The 26,745-nt window shown below is 33.0% G+C and overlaps 2 protein-coding genes across 8 annotated transcripts in view; one reads left to right on the top strand and one right to left on the bottom strand.

Moving 5' to 3' along the window:
- The first annotated feature begins 2,111 nt into the window (after nucleotides 1–2,111).
- On the top strand, nucleotides 2,112–11,421 carry LOC139817949 (prostaglandin E2 receptor EP3 subtype). Of its 4 annotated transcripts, none has more exons than XM_071786303.1 (7): nucleotides 2,112–2,582; nucleotides 3,362–3,756; nucleotides 5,145–5,384; nucleotides 7,654–7,831; nucleotides 8,067–8,311; nucleotides 9,988–10,216; nucleotides 10,492–11,421. In XM_071786303.1, the coding sequence occupies exons 2-7, from the start codon at nucleotides 3,559–3,561 to the stop codon at nucleotides 10,602–10,604; spliced, it is 1,203 nt and encodes a 400-aa protein (XP_071642404.1). In that variant the 5' UTR covers nucleotides 2,112–2,582; nucleotides 3,362–3,558; the 3' UTR covers nucleotides 10,605–11,421. The 4 variants fall into 4 exon arrangements, with proteins under 4 accessions (XP_071642404.1, XP_071642411.1, XP_071642395.1 ...); XM_071786310.1 differs by having other exon boundaries at nucleotides 3,065–3,756; nucleotides 7,657–7,831; XM_071786294.1 differs by having other exon boundaries at nucleotides 3,065–3,756.
- Nucleotides 11,274–26,745, bottom strand: part of LOC139817905 (rho guanine nucleotide exchange factor 17) — a 55,391-nt gene continuing 39,919 nt past the window's right edge. Inside the window, exons 10-26 of one of the 4 annotated variants that reach the window (XR_011733335.1) lie at nucleotides 25,473–25,550; nucleotides 24,427–24,531; nucleotides 23,354–23,470; nucleotides 22,413–22,699; nucleotides 21,290–21,427; nucleotides 20,730–20,824; nucleotides 20,436–20,658; nucleotides 19,920–20,011; nucleotides 19,125–19,392; nucleotides 18,886–18,993; nucleotides 18,266–18,505; nucleotides 18,097–18,164; nucleotides 17,646–17,972; nucleotides 17,087–17,260; nucleotides 16,196–16,479; nucleotides 15,796–15,828; nucleotides 11,274–15,060 (exon numbers count right to left, since the gene is read on the bottom strand). Coding sequence is in view for 2 of the 4 variants with exons in the window: in XM_071786185.1 (XP_071642286.1) it covers nucleotides 16,217–16,479; nucleotides 17,087–17,260; nucleotides 17,646–17,972; nucleotides 18,097–18,164; nucleotides 18,266–18,505; nucleotides 18,886–18,993; nucleotides 19,125–19,392; nucleotides 19,920–20,011; nucleotides 20,436–20,658; nucleotides 20,730–20,824; nucleotides 21,290–21,427; nucleotides 22,413–22,699; nucleotides 23,354–23,470; nucleotides 24,427–24,531; nucleotides 25,473–25,550 (2,583 nt within the window). In the remaining 2 variants the exon portion in view is untranslated. The remainder of the gene's footprint in view (nucleotides 15,061–15,795; nucleotides 15,829–16,195; nucleotides 16,480–17,086; nucleotides 17,261–17,645; nucleotides 17,973–18,096; nucleotides 18,165–18,265; nucleotides 18,506–18,885; nucleotides 18,994–19,124; nucleotides 19,393–19,919; nucleotides 20,012–20,435; nucleotides 20,659–20,729; nucleotides 20,825–21,289; nucleotides 21,428–22,412; nucleotides 22,700–23,353; nucleotides 23,471–24,426; nucleotides 24,532–25,472; nucleotides 25,551–26,745) is intronic. The other 3 variants (XR_011733337.1, XM_071786185.1, XM_071786202.1) reach the window with 3 other exon arrangements.

Raw genomic sequence — 26,745 nt, 5'->3', positions numbered from 1 at the left:
GTAGGTCAAAAATAAAGAGTATTTAAAAAAATATCTTTTTTATAACAATTAAAAATTATGTATAAGTCTGTATAGTTACCATCTACTTATTGTATAAATAATTCAATAGTTTAATGTTGATTGTTATATCAGTGATAGAAAATAAAAATAATTTTGCCAGATCATAAAATTGTTGTGTGCATCACACTTTAAATGATTGTTATGCAAGAATGGCACCAATTGCAACTGCATTATTTAAATTAATTTCCTCGTTAGCTTCAGTATCGACCATTGTATGTTTATGGCTCACCATGTAAAGATGAACCTTGAGTTTAAGCAGCACATTCTGGCTCGCAAGAATACAAATGATTCGTTCGCGCTGTTAACGTCTCACGACAAATTGTTAGTAATTGTATGAGAAAAGAATTGCTTTATAACAAGAAATAAGAATTATCGTAAGAATATTTTTAACAATGTTTATATTTCTTGTTTTATCATTTACGGTTTTATATAAGTGCTTTATTTTATAATTTTTTATTACTTTTTATAAAATCTAAAAATTTACTTACTGCATATTAAACAATTTTTATTAAAAGCCTTATATTAAGAATTTATCATTTCGCTTTATTTTGATTCGTAATTTTTTTTATTTTTTGTACAAGTCTTTTTCTGGATTATATTGAGATATTGTAATCTAAGACAAGAAAGAAATTTAATTAGAATATTCATCGCTGCAAATAAAAGTACATTAAGATACATTATTAGTCTTCTTTATTGAAATATTACACTGGAGGATTAAAGCAGACACTAAAATCTTTGCGATAACATCAATAAACTGATCAACACTTCACAATGTAAATGATACCGTTTATACTGGTTTCCACCGCATGATATTTTCATGAGCTGTGAAATCTCGTGTAATATGCGTACTTAGTTTAATAATAACCACTCCATGAATAGCATAAAGATAACATAATGACCTTTGTTTTAACAGTGTTTAATGATTATAGGATACCGATATATTTCTGGTAATCCCAAAAATTTAGCAACATTTACATAAGCATTGTAATGATATAAGAAATAAGTAATATAAGATATTAAAAAAAAAGACAAATCTTACAAAATCAAATAAATTGATATAATGTGAACCAATTAAAATAAGTCATCAAATCAGACAGTAATATGTTCAAAATATCGAAGGAAAATAACAAGAAGAGAAGAAGAAGTGACTAAATCGAAATTACTTGAGAAAATTAAAAATTTATTATGACATCGTAGATGTGTAGATGCATAAATTTTACTAAAACAAACTTGATTTCTTTATCTTTTAGTATTTTAATTTTGTCGTGATCTTTATATAGCGGGACTCCATAATTATATGCAGTTGATCTGCAATGCTCATTTATTTGTCAGATTATTTAACACGTATTTTGTTAAAAAATTCTTCTATCAACATTTATTGAAATTAACAAATTAATTCTTGACTGATAATCAAAACTAGATATATTTCTTTCTATCGTTATCACAGTTGGATTGCACCGAGATATTGACAGATCCGCGCAAAGTTTATTGCCATTCCTTGCTAGGAATGCATTTCATTGTGTTCTGCATCGTTTGTTTAGCGCATTATCGTTTCCGTGCTTGAAATTATTTATTGACTGGTGCGTCGTCTTGTATACAAAAAAGTACGTGTAACATACATTATTCATAATTATCCGCATGCCAACGAATTGGAATTTGCTTGAATCCGTTTGCGAGACATCCACCGAAAGGCAAACTGTTTACTCACTTAAATGATTTTAGTATATCGTCTTCTTACTAGTTGCTATTAATAGAAGATATAAAATTAAAATTTTGACACAATTATTTTCGATAAAATAATATCGTGCATTCTAAAACTTATCAAAACTAAAATAGCACGCAAACAATTTCGTGAAAATAATTGTATAATAATTTAATTAAATTGTGTACTCTGATCTAACGTTTGCGTCGGTGACGCTTCTGATGAATTTTATTAATAAATATATGATGGATGACTTCTCTGGACGATTACTCTTGAAAACTCCGCGCAGGCGCCAATACGATTAAGTCGGTCTTCGGGAGTAAACAAAACTGGATCCTACCGCGTGGGTACGATCAGTCAAGCGATGACTCCACTCATCGAAGGAATCTCTTGATATCCTCTGAAATTCTCGTTTCTATCTATTTTCAATCGAAAGATTCGCAAGTTCGCGTCGTCGATCGTTGGCTCTCCAGGATTTCCTGCGACGAGAAGAGCGCGACGGGTGATCGGCGTTGCTTATCGATACGAAAATCGGATTAAAAGTCCGGATTAATAGACAACGATTCAAGCGAAACCGTGCAAGATTATCGTCTTGAAGAATCTCAGATGAGACGGCGAATAATTGGAAGAGCTTCGAGGATTGAATTTACTGAGAAAAGGCTGCGATTTTCTAAACTTGCAATTTCCTCCGCGTTAATATCTCTATTAGAAAAAATTCGAGGAATTATAGAATCTCAAAATATTTTGAGATTTTTACAATAACTGTATCGTAAAAGTGTTAAAATTGGCTGTGAATACAACTGTTCGGAATTTTCACGCTGTGCGTAAATATTACACTATAAAATTTCGTTATAAAACTAAACTATTAGAAATAATATTGTCAAACATTTAAAATTTTTGTAATCTTAATCTTTAGATTGCTTTAATAGCTTTGTGATTAATAAGCTTTAAAATCTTTCTATCATATTATAATCCTTCATTGTTAAGAAGTTTTAATTGCGATATCCACAATTCTCTCAGAGCCTTCTCAATTTTAATCTTTTCCCCAGAATTAATTATCTTTGTCATTAATTGTCATTAATTGCGTTTAAAGTCCGGTTTTCATCTTCTGCAATTAGTATGTAGTAACTATTATAAATTATTATACTTTTGCAGACATGTAGAATATCTTGTTGATCCTATTTTAATTATTCTTCTTGAAAACGTTGCTGCAAATATTGCAAAAAAATATTGAACATGCAAGAATCATTATACAAGAATTTTTATACAAGTAGCAATAAAAAGTTATTGTATACCTTTTAGAACGCGAAGACAAAAGTGCAACGAACTGAGACTGCGTAAACGTAATGTAATGAGCATTCTGTAGATGACAGAAGAAATTTCTATCCATCTTCTTTGGATCCATAGTGCCAATCTATATAAACTTGAAAAAATATATATATATTATAAAAAAATATATATATATACATAAGTGTGATTATACAATACGATTGATGCTAATATTTTAAACTGAACAAAAATAATCACGCATGAGAAAAGTAAGAATTGAAATCGACATATTTTAAAAAGAAGTTACGGATGATTTACATCGGATTATAGTTGATGTGAATGTCAGTTGTCTGCATTGGTAAAGTCAGGCCATTGTGACTGCATACTGGATACTATACTTCATTATAGTAACGCTTTACGTCACATTAAGATAAGTCACATTAAGTTCTTCGACGAAATTGAGGAAACAAAAAATAAGCGGAAAGTCCCGAAAACCACGTATCTTCCTAAAACTACATATCGCAATCATGTTGGCGGATAACTGGCAGAACGATACTTTATCAACTTTTGTGTTTAATAAGACGATGATGATGACTAACATAGGGACAAGTGTTGCGCGAAAGAGACATGTAACTTTTGTATCTCAGCTTATATTGACCCTCGTCTACATAACCGGTGTCATTGGTAACGTGTCTGCCCTGGTAATACTTTTCCATCGGGACAAGGTAATTCACAAGATTTTCTCAGCTTATTAATATAAATAAACTGATAAATGATCTTATTTCATATTAATTAATATAATTTTTATAGTAGATATGCTTATTATAATGTATTAATTAATGAGTTTTTGTAATATATTGTAATAACTGTTATTAATAAAACAAATATTAAAGAAATTATATATTACATAAATTATAATGCCATTTTTCTCAAAATAAATTTTTTTGTAGTTTATAATTGAAAGTATATCTAATAAAAGACTTACTTATTATATTTCTATTATTAAAGTATTTTTTTTTTAAATATACACAAATTTAATATATTTTCTTTTTAGCTGGGTTAGTTAAATTAAGATCTTAATATATTATTAGGAATATCTTTGAGAATAATGCCATTTAATTAAATCCAAATATTGATTACGCGAAACAAATAAAAATGCTTTTTTTAATGTTTGATCACTGATGGTATATTAAGTCCAATGATCGATCCAAACTTGATTCCACCGACAAAAAGTTAAACCTTTTCTATATATAATACTATTAGAACGTTTTACGATTTTTCTTTGTAGAACAGTTTTCAATAAATATAAAATTATATTAAATATATTTTAATAAACAAACAAATACAAATAAACCGAAGTAATTATTTTCTTCGTCAGTAGTGATTAACAAGAAAAACAATTTATTTCGACCACACTGACAATTTATTATAACGTTCACATATAAAGTTTTGATCATTGTTTTTGGTCCTTATCAATTCTACATTCTAAAAATAAATAGCGAAATCATAAATATGAAGAGACACAGATATCAAGCCATAAACAAAAAGGAAAGAATCGGTACCTATGTCATAAAGTTAAAAATAGCTCGGATCATCTTATTAATAGTTACAAATTTTTTCCCGGAAATTCATATCTAAAAACTTTTTGGTGTTATCATTCTGACTAATTTTTAATTTATCTTTTAGATATAAATTTCCGGGAAAAAATTCGTAACTAATAAGATGCTTCGAGCAGCTATTTTTAAGTTTATGACATAGGTACCGATCCTTTCCTTTTAGTTTATGGTTTGATATCTGTGTTCCTTTGTATTTATGATTTCGCTTTATTTTTAAAGTGAGAAGGACCAAAAACAACAGTCAAAACATCGTATATGTGAACGTTATAATAAATTGCTGGTTTGGTAAAAAATAATTGTTTTTTTTTGTTAAATACAAATTTATCAATATTTTATTAATAAATTATTTAATATAAATAATTTCATATAAAAAATATATTTCTCTATTACATAATAGCAAAAATATGTTTTTGTCAACTTAATGTTGTTTTAGCGAAAAGTGTGTTACCCTCCTCATAGTAAAAAATAATAGAATGAATAAATTTGTTTCATTTCAGAGAAGAAATCGCAAGCACCTGTTGATGCTGCGTTGTCTGGCAACCAACGATCTTGTGGCGTTATTGGGGATGTTGGTACAGATGTATGTTACAATTTATGCGGACGGTGTGACATCCACAAGAATATTTTGTTCCCTGCGGGTAGTCTGGCGACTTTTTGGTCTCTTCAGCGGCTGCGTCGCCATCGTCATGGCGGCAGAGAGGTGGTTAGCTTTGACGAGACCCTTTGTTTACCAAAAGGTAAGCCTAAGTTTAAGATAATATAGTAATGGTGATGTACTTACAAATTGCAGATAATTTTTTATACAGAAAAGAAATGAATTAGTTAATTTCTTTACGCAAATTAAATAAAGAAAATAAAGAAATTGTGCGATCGTGTGTAATCTATTAGAGAAACGGATTCTCTTTTATATTTATTGTGACCATAAGTTAACGCACTAAGCGTGTTACCAAAGTAAATCGCACGTTATAATTTACGACATGGTTTCGTTTAATCCGAACAAACTGACGCGTGTGAGAAAATTTATACACGTGTGCCACTCCAAAGCTAAGACAGACGCTTATAGAACGATCGTATTTTACCATAAAGATGGAATAAAAGGAGGGAGAACGATTGATCGACGAAGTTAGAAATCTATTTTTGTTTGAAATACAACTGCGTGTTGATATAGGAGTACTAAGACTACAAGGAAATGCCGTTTCGGCAAATTAATAAATTCGAATAATTTCACGATCATTAATTGAGGAAGTATTGATCGCGGAACGATGGAAGCTGACGTCAATTTACACAGCGTGATCATCTTATTCAGACGCAGTATCCAAGATTGCAAGTAATTGGAGATGATTACCGCTACAGTTATGTCGCCCTTCATCAAATATTATTTTTTCCAAGAAAACCCCACCTATAATTCGAAATATTCTCCATTCTAGGGAAATGCTATTAAATTAAAGTAATAATTTGCAACGCGCGTTATTTAAATCTATGTTTGTTCATAAAAACACGAAAATAGTAGATTGTAGATTAATAAGTTTTTAAATTTATAAATACATAAAAAGATTATTCTTAAATATATTAAAAGACTAATAAATAGGTCATGTTTTCGATTGCGATATAGTTCCGAGATATCACTCTACGCACGGATCATGCAAAACTGATATAAAGCCGCATACGAAGAATCGATAGATTTATCAGGCGCCAGCATGATTTCTGGTCAATCTTGGACGATTTAATTTGATACAAATACCGTTTTCATTGATTTTAAGAGACAATTGCCCTTTTGAGAATTTTGTAAGATTTTACGCGGAACGATGTTCTCGGAATGCTTTGAACGACGTGGTTCGTAGTTCAAAACAAGGCGTCACGAACGTATATTTTTCGCATGTTGATCTACTTATAAATACTTAACAAAACTTTAGACATCAGTATATTTTCATCTTATCCTGGTTGTCATGTGTCATGAGACCGCATGTTACAATACATGATAAAATTGGACGAATTATCATTTGGTGATAATTAGATTATCGGTCTTTATTTGATATCTTGGTTTTTTCTTGGTTCTTTGATAAAATTCTATCCTTTCCAAAAGGCCTCTGAAGAGTAAAGAATTGGCGAGCGCATAAATCCAGATCATGTAACATAGAAGATTTATGCGAGTATCGGGAGATAATAAATTCAAAAGTTTCCCTTAGGAATTTAATCTAATGATTTCAATTTAAAAAATCTACATGGTTGTTAAAGAAGAAGATATCTGAGATATAAATCTGACACATCAAATTTGATTTTTCCAGAAAATTATTATAATTCTATAATATATATTATGGTCTATAATTTATACCTGTATTATTTAAATACATAGAAAATTCTTAATCTATATAGATGAATGTCTAAGGCCGGTATTCATAGTCGGTTCTTATATTTAAGACCATCTTACGTACAATCTTAAGATGTCATTAACCAATCACAGAGCCGTATTAGCATCTTAAGATATTACTTAAGACGGTCTTGAAATAAGATCTGATTATGAATACCGGCCTAAGACTCAATATTAGCGATTTGAGCTTAAGGCTTAACGCACATTTAATAACATTTCTTATTCATGAAAGATTGCATTTAATTTTCTTAAGAAATATTTCTTTACAAAGAAGAGATGAAATTATTTCTCCAGATTTACAAATAGAAACAAAAATGACTAAAAGTTTGTAAACAAATTTATAAATGAAGATTACTACCCAGCCGGAATGCTAGCGTCTTTTCGACGTCTATAGATGTCGATAGATGTCGAATCGACATCTATAAGATGTCAATTCGACGTCTATAGACGTCGGCGTTCCGGCTGGGTAGTTTTTGTATCCTTTTTTTTTTGTCTGTGGCAAAATAAATTACACCGAAGCCGGTTTTTCCCGGTTTCTTCAATTTGTATAGCTATCGTAATCAAAAGTTCAGCAAGGAGTCGATACCCGCATCGTCGTATCTCGATATCTTAATGGATGACACGCATGTATCTTCCAGCAGGTGACGTATCCGGTAATTGTGCGTTGTATGTTGGCGCTTTGGTTGGTCGCATTGGCAATGACTAGTCTTCCAGTTATGGGCTTCGGATTATATTATAAAGGCGAACAATGCATGCGTTACCGAGAGGCTACCGAGCCGAGTGATATCGCTTATGCTTATGTATGGTTCGTTTTTGGTAAGCATAGATGAGAAGATAATAAAAAAAGAGAATTATTGATAATTAACAAAATATAACATTATTTATTTTGTAGATTAGTTTCTTTCGTTAATTATACTATAAACACATCAACATTTAAATATAATAATTGCTATAAATATAATTATAATTATGTTTCCGGTTAGCAAAAAAGATCCAATTGTAAAAGAATTATTTTCAGACTAATAAATATTAAATTTTTTTTTAATTATAGGTACTCTTTTGTGTTTGTCCATTGTCTGGTGCAACTTGGCGGTTTCTAGGGCCTTGAGTAAATTGAGTCGTCGTACAATCGCCCTTAGGAGAATCTCCAGAGCTTCATCAAGAGCGAAACCTTTGCTGACCGTAGCCAGACCAGTAAATCAACCGGAAATGGTTGCTACGACTGAAGAAAGAGCATTCGCAAGGCTTATGGCTGTATTATCGATATCATTCGTTATCTGCTGGATGCCACAAATGGTAAATTTATCGACTTAATTATAATTACGTATTATAGCTTAAATTTATAATAAACTGGGTAAAAAAGCAATTAATAAATAATTAATATAAAATATAAATAATTAATGTAAAAAGTAAAATAATGATAAGAAATACAATAAGATAATAAATTACAGAAAATAGATTTTATCTTATCAAGTAAAAAACCTAATGTAATAAAATAATATTAACTTTCTTTTATTCTTTTAAAGTATTTTCCTGTTTCTTATCATTCTTTTATATTTAGAAAAAGCATGAATATATATCATACACATTCATTGATGTGTCCTTCCATTTCATAAACGATTATCTATATCATCAGACTCTAACAGATAAAAGTAATAAAATAGCAGTCAAAGCAAAAAAAGGAAACAGATCAATTCAATCGATCTTTTACGTGTCTTATGCATGCAGTAAGGATTGGTTGAAGGTTTCAGGTAATAGATGTAGGTTGATGTCTATCTTTAGACAGTAAACAGTATCGAATCGTAGAATGAAGATCGTTACGTAATTCCCATGAAGGATGGTTATCATTTTTCCTCTCTTGTATAAGTTAAGAGGGAAGTCCTTGGTAGAAATACAAGTTCCTTTTCACATACTAGTACATTACTCGTCGTAACTATAGCATGTAGCCTTGAGAAATTTTTGTCACGAGATTCTACTTTCGGCAGTTCCGATCCAGGAGTTCGATAGTGTAGCGTCCATGACATTTGCCTGCATGTGATTTGCCTGCAAAGTGTTGTTTTAGTCGAATGTTATATTTACGACGTTTATGCTCGTCCATTTTAATCTTGATAGCATTGAGATGAAAGAAGAGATGAAAGATTTTTATAACAAAATGATTCTCGACGCTTTCATATGTCATTCGATGACATAAAAAATGTTTTTATCGAGAAGATTTTTTTTTAAAGAAGATTTTATTTAAAGATAAAAAATGAAAAAATTACTAAATATAAATATATAAACTGTTGCTACAATTTTCTAATTATAAGTAATAATGATAATAAGAAGAAAGAGAAATAGCAGGAAATATAATAACAATACGATTACTAGTAATAAGTAGATAATGTGAAGAGTATATTAATATCAAATAAATAGTCTGATAGAACGTAAATAGTTACATTGTATTTTTAAATAAATTGATTGACTTAGAGTGAGCATCTTCTTGCAGGAAATAATAATCATTATTATTTATTACATCTAACCAGTACAAAAATATCGCGCGCTTCCGCTATAACTGAAGGTCGAGGGTAAATGATGGATATTTGAGAATAGTTTCACGTACAAGCCATCGAGACATCCGCGAGCCAATATTCTATTCGTCTCTGAAGTGATTTCATCCTGTTGACGGTTTTGCCAAGTGACGAAAAACTTTACGCGCAGAGAAAATTAATTCGCAAAATAAATAGATTCAACAAATATTTTTTTCAATAAATTAGGAACGTTATTGTTATATATATTTATATATATAATCTATTTTATTTATAAAAATTTTTGTAAAAAAAAGATTTAATAATAGTTGCACACACAAATGCATCTCTCTATTCTTGAAGATTTTTCTTTGTAATATTTTATCTGCAATAATTAAATCAAATTTTTATTAGTTTAATTTAATATTAAACTCTAAATTGCTAAATTGTTTTTATTTCCTTATCTAGATTTCTATTCCATTGGCTCAATTCGCGCTGCAGTTACCTAAAACGGCGGTCACTGTACGGAAATGCATTCGCATCTTCCATGTCGTAGCCGATATTCTTTTATGCATTCACTTTACCCTGGATCCATATATTTACGTACTTTTGCGAGTGCCACGGCCAAGATTTCGATTGTTGAAGCCCCTCTGTAGGATCTGCTGGCCGGATCGAAGCCGCTCCAATTCTTTTACAGGTGAGACAATATATGAATGATTAAAAATTAAATATAATGCCTTACGTATTTTTATTCATGCCGCAACAATTGTATTAACAAAAAAGATTTATATAGATTAAAATTACTTATATAAAGTAAATATTAATTATCAACTTTATAAGATCGTTGTAGTAAAAAATAAAATACAACGAATTAAATAAAGTTGGAAAAATAAGATTATAGCTGTTGGGAGATAAAAACCAAAGTAAAAATAAAATTTATAGCATTGTCATAAAAACTATTTTGTGCAACAGGTACGACGGATCACCAATGTAGCACCGGGGATCCACCCACGCCGATCACTGAGGCTCCATCGACCCCTGTCAGCGAAGAGCACGATTCGCATCTGGTTACAGCATCTCTCTGAGATCGGCTTATGCGAATGATCTTCCTAAAGCGATTGAAAAATCACGATGTAATCCGCATGTAAGCATTTGAATCGCTTCGAAACTGGGGAGACATTCGACCAATTTTTGATTGACTCCGTTCATTTGCATGAGGCAAGTGAAAGTGATGTTGATATTTTGTACACGAAAAATTTGATCAAAATTTGATTTAAAAAAGAGAATTTTTATTTGTAAATAAGAAATATGATATATACTGCTTGAATATGTTTGTTTATATACGTAAGCTTCTAGTCAGTAACGAGAGCGCGAGAATGAATGACGTAATCCAATTAAGCGCCGAAAACCAAAGTGTAACCATGCCTGATTAAGAAATATTTTTTTAATACTAAAAATTCAAAATATATAGAATACAAATATAAATCTCAATATTATGAAGGATTTTGAAAAGAAAATGCAGAAAAGTTTACGAGATATAAAGTTCATATACGTTCTTACATATAAGTTTAGTTTAGAATATAAAATAAAAAGATAATTTTTTAAAGATTTATGTCAATCACATGTATTTAAAATATTGTCGAATCTTGGACGCAATGTACCATAAGAGAGAAGTCTATTCTACATACCTCTTATATACTATATGCCGTATTGTGTGTGCAATTGCAACCTAGAGCGTAGGAATGTTGTCAGTATATTTGTAAACGACTTTATTTTAAACGAATATCGTTATTTGTACATAATATCATACATACATATGTTAATGTATTTTATGTATACCGCGCAACGTCGCGTAACACTTGCGCGTTTAACAACTTTCAAATAAACGTTAATCCGAAATTATCTAGATCACGACTCACCTTCCGTTCTCCATCCAGGACAAACATACACCCACGACTATTCTCGTGTACAAAAAGAATAGAATGCAAACATATGCTTCGCACTCTCTGTGCAGAATATCTAAAATATCGTCACGTCGCGCTACCCGATATATTATAATGATCGAAATGGCGAAGCGCAGCGCGAGATAAATCAAGGATCGAATGAAGTTATACAAGTAATACAAGTACAATTATATCGGCAGGTAACTCGCTGTTAGTTACTGACAATGTTAAAAATAAGTTATTCACCGTCAAAAAGTCGAGTCGTTTGGAAGAAATATACATATCTCAAATGCAAGTTTAACTAAAATATGTATACATTTTGCCTATACAGAATGTAACAGAATGTTATTGTGATTGCATTTGCGTTGATCCATATGTTATTTACTTACTTGTAATATATAAAAGATGAAGTATATAAATATTCGGATAGAGAGACATAATATATGTCAACATTTCTTCGCTAAAACATTAAAAATATGATTTGCAGTCGGATATTTAACTGTTGCTGCTAATAAAAAAAATTGTTTTTGTTATATTTAATATTATTAATTTGTATTATATAAAAGAGAGAATGACGTCTTTTAATATTATTTACTTTTGACTTGAAAATAGTTAATTTTATAGTTAATTTTATAGTTAAAAACGCAATTACTATAACATTTCTTCTCACTTTCTGCGATGTTTCTGCATATTTTGAAGCTTGGAGCTTGATTTTTTGGAAATCGAAGTTACATTCGACTATTATATATCATTCACAAATGTACATATACATATATTTTGGTTTGTATTAATTTGACAAAAATTTATATAATTTGATAATATCTTTCTGACAAAAATATCGTTTTTATGCAACAAACAAGTGCATTCAAAATTCTAGTTTGAACATTACAACTGACATATGTACATTAAATAGAATTGGCAAATAACAGCATGGAAAGACCATAAAATTGCAAATACCACATTCCTTTATCTAAAAAGATTTGTTTGTTTTAAATATAACGAAATAGTAATAAGGCATGAAAGCCAAAATTGTATAATGTGACAACAAATTTACTTCCGTTTTAAAATACATATATTCAATAACCATTTTATCAATTTAATTATGGATAGTATTCTTCTCACTCGAATCAATTTATTTTTATATCGTAACAAATTAAATACTGATAAAATCCACAACGCCATATGTAAGTCACTGCGTTCGCACGGAATCGGAATAAGTGTTTGACCATTGCACTAATCGCATTTTCATGACAACAAAGGATGTCAAAACACTAATGACTACATACACTTCGTTTGGTCTCGTATACAGTTATCTCGATTCATTATCAATTAATTATTGTCTGGTATGTTGTATGTTTATTACATGGTTAATTATTTAAATCACTTGCGGACTTGTGACAATCAATGTCGCACATTTCTATCAAAATAGCAATGCATTCTTCGAACGCTTGTATAATTAATAATTCATAATATTATTAAATGCACCTCAAGCTCATTATCGAATCCATCTTGAATTAAATGTGCTTTTAAATTACTGCATTATTCAGCACGACATTGATTGCAAAGTCTTGTAGATGCGGAGAATATAAACGACCAAATCATTATACAACAGTAATGTACGATCCTTTTAGAATTCTTCTTAAATTAACTTTATAATACTTTTCTCATTATAAATTATATAATAATTCTTAAACAATTCAAGAAAATAAATAGACAAGTAATCATATCCAGAAGAATTGTTGATCAAACACTATTTGTCATCAAAGATTCTTTATTTAATATAGTTTAATTAAATCAAATATATTGTGGAAAAAGCTAATTTTTGAAAGTACAATTGTGCTTTAACATCCATCACAGTTAAGTTGTAAAATAGCAGATTTCTGATATTGGAATAATGATTTTTCTAAAAACAGCGCCTAAAAAAAGGAAGATGTACAACTTGATGGCAACTTCGTGACAGAATAATTATTGGCACTTCTATTAGCTTGCAATTGTAAATTTGTTTTTACTGACTTGTAGTTTTAATTAGAAGATAATGAAGTCCACACACATACGCACGCATACATATGTACACCTTCACGCGCGCGCGCATAGATAAAATATAAACAGTCACCTCTAATACGTAAAAGCTTCAAATTTCTTTATTTCTCGTTTCCTTCAAATAAATAAATCCGTCTATTTTTTGATGTACACAAACTCGATAAACTCTTAAACAATTAACACGAACACATCGAGTTACATTATACCATGTACTGGAAATAATGAAGTACATCAGTACTTTCGCAGTCAATTGATGAACGGGGAAGAGAAATTCATTTTCTTTTTTTTCCCTTTTTCTTTTTTTTGGCACTTCAGTATTTGTAAGAAATATATATATCTCTCTATATCTGCTAATTGATGTAGGCCAGAGTTGGATACATGTACACATATATTAAGCTCGATTTGACGTCCAGTCAAGTCCCGTCGATTTCTCAGCGTCGATAATTTTACCTGATCATAATCCGGTCTGAAATAGAAGATCTGTTACATTTATTGTTAGTTACACTTTCTACATTTTTCGACAATTTTCTCCTAACACTCTTTTTCTTAAAAATTCAACTATATTTTTTCCCCATTTTAAACGTAAGATGTTAGAAAGTGCAGCTAAAAAAATACACGCACGGATCAAATCCAAACGAGACAAACATCTAAAAAGTATCGTAAAGACCCTACTTAAAGAAAAGCAGGTTTCATTTTTATAAATTTCGTAGACGTTCTTATACACGTTCTTTGGACCTTTGTGTTGTTTTGGAATCTGTTAACTTAACGTGTGGGCCACTTTCAAGACTATATATATCTTCGTATATAGCGAATCGATATCAAAGCATACATCGACATCGAGAATTACATCAAGGATCAGATCCTACCATTTCCAACAGAAAATTCGCGATCTCGCGATTCGTCCGGTATTAATGATTTACCAAAGGCATGTGCTCAATTTACAAGAAGTTAACATTTTCAAATACATGTAAATATCGCAAATATAAGGCAACTCGAGATAAATATACACATTTTTTTTCAATCGTGATTATTTAATGCAAACGCATATTGCTAATAATTGAACAATTTACAATATAGAGAGAAAATAATACAAACGTTCAGATTTAAATATAATAATTGTTTTATTATATGTTAATCTCCAAATAATTTCGGATATGTAATCGAGGAAGCAAAATCCCACGGTCATCAAGCACTCGTCATTGGTAAACGATCTTGCACCAGACCGACGTAACTCATCATGATCGGGAAATTACAAATCCACTTATAAATCGCGCAACGATGACTAAGACAGGTCCATGACCGTCTTCGATCGGTCGGACTCCCGCGCGAGCTGCAATCGATATTTCCTTACGTCTTGAGAGCAGTGCACTTCTCGCATCTTACTCTTGATCCACTCAGCTAATACCAACCAGAGAACCCGCCCGCGTTCCCTGAAAACCCGACGCGCCGATGTGTTCTGATCGGCCACGATCAGACGACGGCAACGTCTGCCTGCGTGCTGCGCGTACAACGATTCCCACGGCGTGTCATGCCGGTTTTCATTTACCGCGACCCTTGCCTGCAATGTAGATGATCTTCATTACATTCCCCCCTTCAACTATTTATTTACAGTGTCTATATACGTACATCCACATAGATTAAACATGCTCAACTAAGATCTGTCTAGAGAAAGTTTGACTAATCTAAATCTATTAATATTCGTACTAGTGTGTAATTGTATACATAATAGTGTTTAAAATTACTAATTGTAAGTTTACTGTGTTATAATAAAAAAATGTCGAGATATCTTCTTTTATACCTATTAATATCTTCTCTTCGTGCTATATGTATAATTTGATTGATAAATTATCAACTTTTAACCATGAATCTATAATCATTTAAATGTTATAATAATAGATTAGATATTAATAACAGGCAAATTCAATTAATTTAAATAAATAAAAAATAGTGATACGATTATATTGGGCATTCAGTTTACTTTTTGCGACAAAATAAAATTATTTTTTGTTCCAATATTTTGTCGCATTAAGTAAAAACGTGTTTTCAACAATGACATGTATAGATTTCAATAAATAGAAGAATCTTATTGTATTAAAGAACAAAAATTTTTATATAAAAATATATAAGAAAGAAATAAAAAATATTTTATCGTATATAAAATTGATATAATAAAATAAAATTGTTGCTACAGGAAATACATGTGCAACAAACATAAATAAATCATACACTTTAAATTCTACGGGATATAGATAAATTTCATAATTAAAATTTTTATAAAATAATACATACTTACTAGAAGTAAAATGATTACTGCATCATCCTGAACCTTGTTCAGCATGATGAAAAACTTTTATTTAGCGTACGATATTAATAAAATATTAAGAAAATTTAATGCGCAATAGCAAATTATAATAAAATCAAGACAAAAAATTATAAAATTGTCTTGTGAGAAAAAAAACTGTACTTTAAATATTGTTTTCAAATAAGTGATCTGCAGAAAAGAAAAAGAATAATTTTGTTTCGTGTTTCTTTATGACGTAAGTTTTATCATTTAATCTGTTCTTCTTTGTACACGCAACAGCGATATAAAATAATGTGTATAATTGATATATTGTGTATATTTGACCTATTTTAAATCAAATTTTACAATAATATTTTTTAAATATTTTTTATCGGGGACTTGTATCTTTTACCTGGGGTCGTGCCATATCGTATCACACTTTCCACAACAGTAAATGGTTTGTGGAGTCTTCGCGACCAGCTTGCAACTCAGCGGATGCTTGAGGTCCACGGAAGTCTTCATAACCGTCTCCGCCGGATATCACCAGGAGTTTACCGCGATTGATGTTGTTCTGTTGCGTTTTGTTCGATTTTAATGAATAACGATTCACCTTTGGACGAGGATCCGGTTTCGAGGGATTCGGTGTTTCCACACAGGTGAGAAAACGCACGTGTCCTGTGTGTCCGTGAGGAATTCCTGTATAGAACATCATAATTTTATTAAATATTTAATTTGATAAAGATTATTTAATGTAAAGCTTTAGTGAACGTAGAGATAGAGAAGTAGCGTGTAAATTTCATAGCAAAATTTGCCGAGTTTCTAAAATCTTTGGCCATAATTTTAATCAAATTAGTTATGCAAATATAATTTCTCATGCAGTTTGTTTCCAGGAAAACCTTTATAGGATCGATTTATTTCCACTTGACGTATGCCAAAATGCAAACATACGTATAAAGATATTAATATTCGTCTGACAAAATAATATACAGGGTGTGTATATATAAAATATACAATACAATAAATTTTGATAATAATTAACACACACACACATAAAATACACACACATAAAATACACACACACACACACACACACACACACACACACACACACGTTATGTACGTATATGTTGTACGTACGTATTTTAACGCGATAAAAAAAAAGAAACATGACATTGATCGATCGCTTCTGTATCCTTCCACGTAGACGAAGATCGCGCGAGATTTGGGGTGTCGGCCAGCTTTCTAATTATATCGCGAGGCAATAATAACGACACAGGCGCTAGAATATGACGTCAATACGCACCAGTTACGATCGGCGGCTGCGACATCCTCTGAGTAGATGGCTTTATATGGGGAATTGGCACGGTGAGCAGCACGCCAGCGCTCGTGCCGATCCAAAGCAATTCGTTGCAAGCCAATAGTGCGGTGACCCTGAGACACGCAGCCTTGTGCTGCCGAATTATGTCATCGCAACCTGCAACAAGTTTAAAGCTTCCGTTAAAATAAGTGCCGAAGCTTGTCTCTCGATGAGAACTCGTCTTTATCGTCTCTATCATTCGGGTAATCAAGTTCAGACGCAATTCAACAAGTTTGAAAGGTGTGTCACACATCTATTTCTATTTTAATATCTTAATATTTTATATTTATTGTTTTAAATTAACTTAATACTTACAATTTATATAAAAATTAAGTCCTAGTCTCAATTAGAAGAGGCAGTTTTAAATTAATAGAAAGTTTACGAAATCCTAAATTTGAGATCTATATAAAATTTTATCATTTTAAATTATTTTTTTTTAATTGTTTCTTTAAATTTTTCTACTAATCTAACCCGAGTTTCTAATTATTCAAGATTTGAAACTTACTGGCAAGCATTTTGGTAACAGCTGGCGCGATGTTGATATCGGTTAGGCACTCGTATGTACCGGAATGGAAAAACCTCAGCACAGCGCTATTGTGTAAGGAAATCCAAACACCTAAACCGCCAGAGTTTGCCATACAGGAAACGGCGCGGCTCGTGTCGCTGCTCACGGCGAATGTGTGCTCGATGTCCAGAGTGTGGGTATTCAAAACTTTAACGCTGTTGTGACATCCGCACCAAAGTTTCCCGGAGACGGACAGCATTTTGGTCACCGGTGACGCTACCGTCCCGACGGACACCGTCGTTGGATCCGGAGTGTTCCATCCACTGACTATAAGAAAAAAAAAGAAAAAAGAAAAGAAGGACAAAGAAGAACAAAGTAAAAATAATTTTGTCGTGCTCACAGACTATTTTGTTACTAATTACGAAAAAGAATGTCAAAAGTCGGCACGTACTATGGTCCCGAACGTAAACGGTGATATCTCCGTTGGCAAGAGAGACGAACACCTTGTTATCTAAATATCTGAAATCACGAAGAAATATCGTGAGAGTTTAGAATAAAGCGTGGAAAAGAAAACATCCCTATTCCTTTGTAGTAATAAAATAGATCACAAAACGACTTACATGATGCAATGCACGCTGCTGCCGTGCTGTATCTTCACTTTGTTCTTCTTGATACGAATGTTGTCGTTGCAGTTATATACATGGATGCAGCCATCCTCGGTTCCCAGCCACATGGTAGGCTGATTCGTATCCTCCTCCGTGATAGTATTGTCGATACTCGATACGTCGCCGCTCAGCGTTACGCTGCTCGTGTCTGCACATGGAATGTCGTCCGAGTCCGAATCGTCGGAGCTCGAGCTACTGCAAAATGTGCGAGCAAAGATAAATATTAAACAGAAATAACATTAAACTAAATAAAACGTTCCTGCGTGGCAGCCTTCTATGCAAATTCCAATTACTCTGATTTTAAAGAAATTTCATGACCGTTAACTGTACTTCAGTTTAATAATTAATATTTAATTTAAATAAATATGTTGAATTATAAATTTAAATATAAGATACATTACTGGATAAATCAATGTTCCAGATATTTATGTTTAACCCGATCAGGAGTAATGTGGCCATTATTAATATTCGCCATTATCAATAAATCATACTCAATTATGAACCACTTAATATTGCCAAGTTTCGGATATCATTATTTACGCGTCAGTCGCTAGAAGCTGCAGAAGAAATATTACCTGTCTAACTGTATGTTACCGCCGCTGGCATCCACGTCTTGCACCGATATACTTATACCACTCTTGCTGTTAGCAAACGGACTGTTGTTCGACGTGCACGAGTTTGAGCTGAAAAGACAAATAATTTTTAATAAATTTAAAACCGTGTGTTCGCGTACTTCCCTCCACCTAGTTAGCTATTCAATTATATCTCGTGGTAATGTCAAACTTCTTTACGCATCTGTTCTCGTCAATCTTACCCAGGCGTACACGCAGGTATTCCAGCGACGCAGAGTATCCTGGCGTTGCAAACTCCATTGCACGACGTTACTTGAGGTGGTTCTGGGCTTAGACTCAGTACGCACACCTGACCGACGTAACCGTCACTGTTGCAGACCCAGACATCCTTCGATCCCTGCCCGTTCGCCAATGTCGGCGCCGCGCAAGTGAACTGGAGGCCCGCTCGCGTTTTCCTGATGGGCAGAGGCCCCACGAATTCAGGACACGGTCTCCTGTCAGCCGATAGTGCTGCACACATAAAGAAAAAGTACTTGAAATTTTCTTGCAAGTTTACTTTTAAATGAAAAATAAAGGGTACGTAACAGATTTAAAGGTGGAAGATTTATATGTGGATATGTCTTATATGAATGTGTCTATGCTTCAACCTACATTTACAAGTTACAAAAGATTTGGAATTCAATTTGATGTATAAGTTGGCTTAATTAAAACTTTGTTAAACAAAACGTTTATATATTTCTAAATCATAATTTAAGTTTTACATACCTCTTCATTCATTCATTTATTCAACTCTTCGTTAAATATTTTATTTATATCATAGGTATTGCTTTTGTGTGAAAGTTCGAAAAAGGTAATTGTGATTGATTAAATTATTCATCTATTTGTAAAATCTTCGATATATCAATTATATTACTCTATCGAATGATATAATAAAAGGATTATTTTTAGGTGTATTAATATCAAAAAATCAACTTTTATCAGATGTAGCTTTTTCAACGTGGAATGCTTGACATCAAAGACTAGGTAATATTACTCACCGAGCTTCTGTTTGGCTTCATTAAAACTCTCCTCCCAGCTCGCACGCTTGTCAGGCTTCGCGAACATGACGGATATATTCTCGATCCCGGCTCTGCAAACAAAATACACAGTAATGTGAGGCACGTTGCGACCGCGATCGAATCATCATGATTTAGGGATCCAATATTTAGCACGTGTGACGGAAACGTGATCGGAAACGATCCTTCGACAACGATCAAAGGATTTCACGATATTAATTTTGCAAAATTAGATGAAGCTCGTTTCCATTAATACCTCACATCAAGCTAAACTTATTTATCGCCATCAATTTCCTATAATTTGACCGTATATATAAATTGTAAAATAAAGATATAAACACCTTATATATTTTTGATTCATTTTATAATAAGAATTTGCAGCAACTAAGAGCTCGAGTAGTCGCAAGAACTACATCAATATATTTTATCATCATCGATCCCCTAAGCTCTTCACTATATGTTTATTTATCCTGTTTAATTTCGGAGAGGCACGCTTACTGAGTATTAAGTGTAAGTTCCAAGCAAGCCAACTGCGAATGCGCCGCGTTTCTTTCCGCCAATTGCCGTTGGGCCTGACTCAGCATATCCTTGATAAGGTCTTCCAACTGCTGCTTGGCACCATGCAAAGTCGCGGCGAGTTCCTGCAGCTGAGTCAACTTCGTGCAATCTTCTCGGAGATAATCCACTTCGCGTACCATTCGTCTTAAATTCTCGTCTTTGGCTGAAAACGATTTTAGGATAATCTCTCAGGCTCGAACGATGAGTAATATATTATCGATGTCTCTACAATACCTTTCATCACTTCGAGATCATCCAGTGAGATCCGCATCAGCATTTTGTACTTGTTTGCGTCGAGCAGACCGACCAGGCTGTTCGGACACGTGCTTCTGTGAATTTTCATTTCTTTTGTATTTTTATTGTCACAACAATATTTCTATTAAAAACTATTTATCTTTATATGTATATAAAAACATAAATTTTATATATAATATATATAAATGATTTATATTAAAATTCGTAATGCAACGCAATATACTGAGCAATTACTTTATTATTTAAACAATAACTAGAAAGTACTGCTTTTATATTCATTTCTCTTATTTGCATTATGCTTAGTGTTTTAAATAAGAGTAATTGAATGCATTACAATTATTTTAAGAAAGTTTTAAATAGATGTTTGGTAATGCAGAATGTTTCCACATGTTTATGTATTAAATTTTTTTCTACTAAAACGTCAAATAAAATAAGTTTGACTTAAACAAATAAATTCAAAAGAACACTTTTTATCGCACCCCGCTAAAAAGAATTTTATTTTTTATATATAAGTATATTTCTCTAATAATCTTGCTTACGTTGATGGTTTTCTTATCGTGCCGCTCCTGCGCTTGATGCTGGTGATGACGAGGAGATCGGAAAACAAAAATAAAGCTCGTTCCTTCCGTGTGCCCTGATTCGACGCTATGGTGACCAGATCGTGTCGGACGAAAGCTCTATGGGAGAAAAAGCGGACAACGTGTCACACGATGAATTCGATGAATCTTTTTGTCGCGTCGTGGCCAGTTTCCGCTACAGCACGCATCATTATCGGTAATCAATATTCCGATTCCGATGGCTAAATAAGTCCAGTGGAAAAACTATGTAACGCGTGCGAGACGATTGACACAGATTGAAAGGCATGTGAAGTGGGACGACACATTTCTGTCATGCAATGGTCGATAATTTATTGGAAAACGTTATTCACCACGAAACAGTCTAGCAATATGTATTTTCTTAATAATTTACGTTCCTAGTAGTCAATTCGAGCGGTTATTCTAAAATACAATTTATGTCCCGACAAAGCATGCAATAATTTTTTGGCGCATTCGCTTTAATTATTCTGTAAATAATTTTTTTATTTATGCATGCGAATATTATAATTTTGATATCATGGATAATGATATTGTGATAAACACCAAACAATCATAATTTATGTTATTATTATGACTTGACCTTATAAAAAAATTGTCTGATCATTATTATAGGTTGACCTTATAAAAAATTGTTTAGATGTTTATACCTGAGCATCTAGACTAGACACAAAGAAAATATGAATGACGAAGCACGACTTTGGAAACGCTATGGTACATACGTAAATTGAGCAATTTATTTTACAATTTGTAGTTCTTATTTGATTATTCACTCTTTTGTTTTTTTCGCTCTTCAGCGAAATTGAGTTTCGACATCCTTCGTCGACGTCAAGATGGGGAAATGATTGAGAATTATCCTTCCGTCGTGATAAATTATACCGCACGTGCATCGATCATAAATCTAAGGATATTACGTTGGAAAATGCTCGTAAATCGCGACCGCAACGTATCGATCGTAAATCCGAGACCAGCTGTCTTCAGGAAAACAAAGCCGAATCGAATTATTATCCGTGCTCCGCGGGTGACGTAAAAATTGTAAACGAATATCGGCTCGCAGTTATTATATTACCTGTCGTTCGTTACGATGCCGGCGAGACCTTCGACGAGGGCCTGGACCTCTCTCAGCGTGGTCTGCTGCTGTTCCCATTCGAGCGACTCCCTTTCCGTACAGTTGATCTTCACTACCAACTCGTGCACTACCTTCTGCGCGGCCTGCAGCAACTCGTGATCGGGATGCGTCGGATCCGTGTGTTTTAGCAGCCTCTGGATCAACAGTTCGTACCGCGGGATCTTCTGCACGGGTTTGATCAGTAGCTGATCCAGACCCAGCTTGCCCTTGTGCTCGCGTTCCATTGTCTAATCATAACAAAGTGTGAACTATCCTCTAGGATAAATTTACCGCGGATTTTGGTAAAATTAACTTCCGTACAAGATTTAGGTAGTTAAACGGTAATAATTACTATTATATAGTCATAACGATATCTGCCAATTGAAATTTTGCTTAATATAAGATATACAAAGAAGTTAGTTTTTAAATAAAATCGTAAACTGCTAAAGAAATTTTTTGAAAAAATATATGTAACGTACGTTACATAATGTTATAAGCTATCGCGAATCTAAGAGATAATAACTCACAATCAGTAATGATGATGCACAATAATAATACATTTAAGCGCGTTTCAGTGTTTAAAGCGACTGATATACTTCGTATTTCTCGAGTAAATGCAAGTTGCCAAGTGCGTCGAAAATGCGCCCAGCCTCATGAGAATCTAAGCGGTAAGTGGGCGATGGTAATGCCGGCAATCAAGTAATAAGTTAATTATATCGATAAAATTGCGAAAGGTCAGGTTTGATCGTGACGCTTTAAGAAGTGACGTGGAATAAAAAAGTTTCGTATTTAATAATAACGTGTTGTAAAGAGAGAAATATATATATATATATATATATATATATATATATATATATATATATATATAGAAAGAGTCGCAACGGATAAAATGTGCAGCGTACCTCGAGAAATCGTGCGAAGGCCGGCTTCGCTTGGCACGTTGTTTTTATCGCCTTCCTCGCAGACTTCCAATTGTCCAGAAACAGGGTGTATGTCTCCAGCACCACCGGCTTCGTGAACTATAAAGCGACACGAGCTCTTTATATCTTCACGTATCAGTGAAAACGTATGTTGTACACAAAACGCAATTCTTTAATAAAAACATTATTAAAAAATATATTGAACTTATTATTTAAGTCTTTGTTAGTTAAGGATGGATTATGAAAATACTTGAATAAAGATATACCTGACAATAAAGGTCATCTAAATGAACTGATATTCTCAATATTCAATTTTTAATTAAATGCATTTCACTATTTCATCTAAAATGCTTGAGTCAGATTATTTTGCAAAGTAAGTATTTTGCTAAAAGATTTAGTCCATAAAAATGTAAGTGTGGCATATTTCTAGTTTATTTTTAAATAATCAATATAAAAGCTTAAATCCGTTCCTGGTACGGCATTTTCAAATGCGGGGCACGCAAATTCGCGGATAATGAGAACTTGTTAAACTTTACCCTCTCAATTGAATAATAATAGGATAAATTTGGCGTTACGTGAAGTCGCGACGCTGTCAAAATTTATTCTGTTTGTAATATCAATCGCGCACCAAATTCCAATACGCCAGAATTAATTCGCGGCTGACAAAGCCGAAGCGTGGGAATGAATTTAGTCTCACGCTGTATCCTAAAATTTTAGAGAAAATCCTGGAATATCACGGCATCGCGAAACGACCGCTGTAAATTTATTCGTTACATTACATGATCCGCGGGGAAAAATGCGAAACGCAGATAAATGTGTTTTCAAAGATAAAAGTATTCCGTGTTTATGCAAGGGGTGGTATGGTCGCGACGTTGGTCGATTTATTAACGTAGACTGTGTAGAAGAACGAGCCACGAATTAACTGTATGGCGTCTGTCGATTTTGTTGGCGCGGGAATCTTAATGGCAAAGGAAAACGGATACTGTTGCGCAGTGTAATTTATTACGTGTCCGCGGCCGGAGATATTTGCGCACCTAGTAACAATGTAAACTCACCACATCGAGGAAGACGTCGCCGATCGTCTGCCTGAGTTCCCAGGTGTCCAGTCGCCTACGCAACTCCTCCAAGAATACCTCGTGATGACTGAGAAGCGCAGGGATCTGAAATGCACGAGTATTTCCTTTCGACAACTTTATCTTTGATTGATCGACGCACAATCAAATAATACTTTACATGGGGGGATTACATCGAAAATCTAAGAATTCGAATAAAACGCGAGGTATCAAGTCTAACAGGTGGAAGACTTGGTTATGTAACTGCTGTGTCTAAGTTAATAATATTTTTAACATTATGTCTGATTATTATATATTTTTCGCTAAAAAAGATATATATAGGTATGTATGATTTATATTAAAACATAAAAAACAAATAAAAAGAACAGCTATAATCTCAGCTCTATTTTATGCTGCTATTAAACTTCATAAAATCCTGTTAATATTTTTTTTATTTTTAATAAAACTGTCACATAATATAATAAATGCATTCTTTAAATCCTAATTACTGTTTTAATGCCTATACATTTAACAATTATTTAACGCCTACACATATACTAGTATTATATAAATGTCATTAATATTCAATGAATTAAATATTATTCCAATTAAATGTCATTTATAATGAACTATTAATGATCTCGGCTACACTTTTCAAAATAATTCATTAATAATTAATATATAGCAATTTGCTAATTGATCACGGTTCTGGACAAATTGTAAAGAATCGAACGGAACATTTCGCAGTCGATGGTGTTCGCCTATTTGAGCGGGATCGATCAACTTCGCGGTTAGATCTTGGTTTTAAATCTTCGGTCGGTCGGAAGATCGTAAAGCCCTCCTCCGCCTATATACAACTCGACGCGGCATTTATAAAATATAACCCCGCGAAGAGAGAGGAGCTCCTCGGTTCCGTGAAACTTCCCGGATGTTGAATTACAGCCCGCCGACGAGGCATGGATTTATGCGCGTGGAATAAGTGCGACGTACACGCTTTTGACGACGAAAATACGAAAATAGTTCCGCTTATACGCCTATGTCACACCTACCTGATAAAATATCTCATCGACTGTTGCAGCATCCACCAGACCGGCATTTTCGGGGCTCTTCAGGGGCTGTAGGTATTTCTGAAACGCATATCAGAGACATTGTGTTCATAATACTTTTATGTAGTAACAATCTTTTAGCTATTAAATTCTTTATAACGACAGCTAAAAATCTATAGAGAGAGAAAGAATCCGTCGTTAAGTCTTTCGCAATCAGTAGCATTGTTGTTTTTAAATGAGCAAAGGTGTATTAAATTGTCTGCAATCATTCGCGCAAGCGGAATAGAATTCCCCATAATAATTTTCATCTAGCTTTACCTATTACTTGAGCTTAAGAAGATCTACATTATATCACAAAGTGCTTGCACGCGTATTCTTTCAGCGGACCTTCAGATTCAATTCCGCGTCCTTCGGAGTCGGAGAAAACAGCGCGAGCTTTAAACATTTCAATGCCACGAGTCGAGAAATGAATTCAATTCAATTAACGCCAACGCGTTGATACCGTAATCGACTGGAGCAAAAAAATATACCTCGCGGTTTATTTGTACGCTCCTGGATAGTTTTCTTCCTATTATTTTTCTAGGTCACATTGGCAACGTGAAAAATGAGGAACCCCCTTCATCGTCGGTCCCAAGGACGCCGTTAAATAATCAGCAAACATGCCGACAACGGTTCCCGTTGTGCGGCACAGCCGTGTTGTTTATAAAATATGACAATCAAGTCGGCCGTACGCGCCGTTACGGTGACGCTTAAATTCCGCGGGCGTAACGCGCTGGTTAAAAATCGCCTCTCGGCCGAAACTTCGAAGAAACCAGCACGCCCTATTTTGGAAGTGTAAACAATAAAACGCGTCCTGAGTTTAATATTATGTATTCGAATGTGACCAGATGACCCAGTGGGATAGCAATCTAACATTATTAATATACATCTCATCATGTTTAAGAATGTTCCCCTGTAATATATAGTTTCATTGAATTTGATCCCTTAGAGAGAAAGTGATTTATTCGACATTATAATTGGTTGCATATATTACCTACTCTTTAATTATAAAGATGCGGTAAAATTAAGAAAATTTCATTTTTTAATAAAGAAGCTATTACATTAATTAATATAAATTAGATTGATACAAAGATAACGGAAAAAATAAAGAAAATAACAAAAAATTTTAAAAAGTTTGAAAATCTTTAAAATATGATAAACACACGCAGCATATACATATTTACTTAACTTATTTATATCTTAAGGATGTTCTATAGGTACCGTCCCAACCAAAAGT

This window comes from Temnothorax longispinosus, chromosome 1, assembly GCF_030848805.1.
Source record: "Temnothorax longispinosus isolate EJ_2023e chromosome 1, Tlon_JGU_v1, whole genome shotgun sequence".
Taxonomy (NCBI): Eukaryota; Metazoa; Arthropoda; class Insecta; order Hymenoptera; family Formicidae; genus Temnothorax; species Temnothorax longispinosus.
The sequence above is the reverse complement of the archived record's forward strand: the minus strand, read 5'-3'. Positions and strand labels throughout refer to the sequence as shown.

Bases quoted from the DNA above. Each gene is read 5' to 3' on its own strand.
- LOC139817949 (XM_071786303.1), top strand. From the start codon at position 3,559: ATGTTGGCGGATAACTGGCAGAACGATACTTTATCAACTTTTGTGTTT. The intron at 3,757-5,144 runs GTAATTCACAAG...GTTTCATTTCAG, and splicing joins TACTTTTCCATCGGGACAAG to AGAAGAAATCGCAAGCACCT. The intron at 5,385-7,653 runs GTAAGCCTAAGT...TGTATCTTCCAG, and splicing joins GACCCTTTGTTTACCAAAAG to CAGGTGACGTATCCGGTAAT.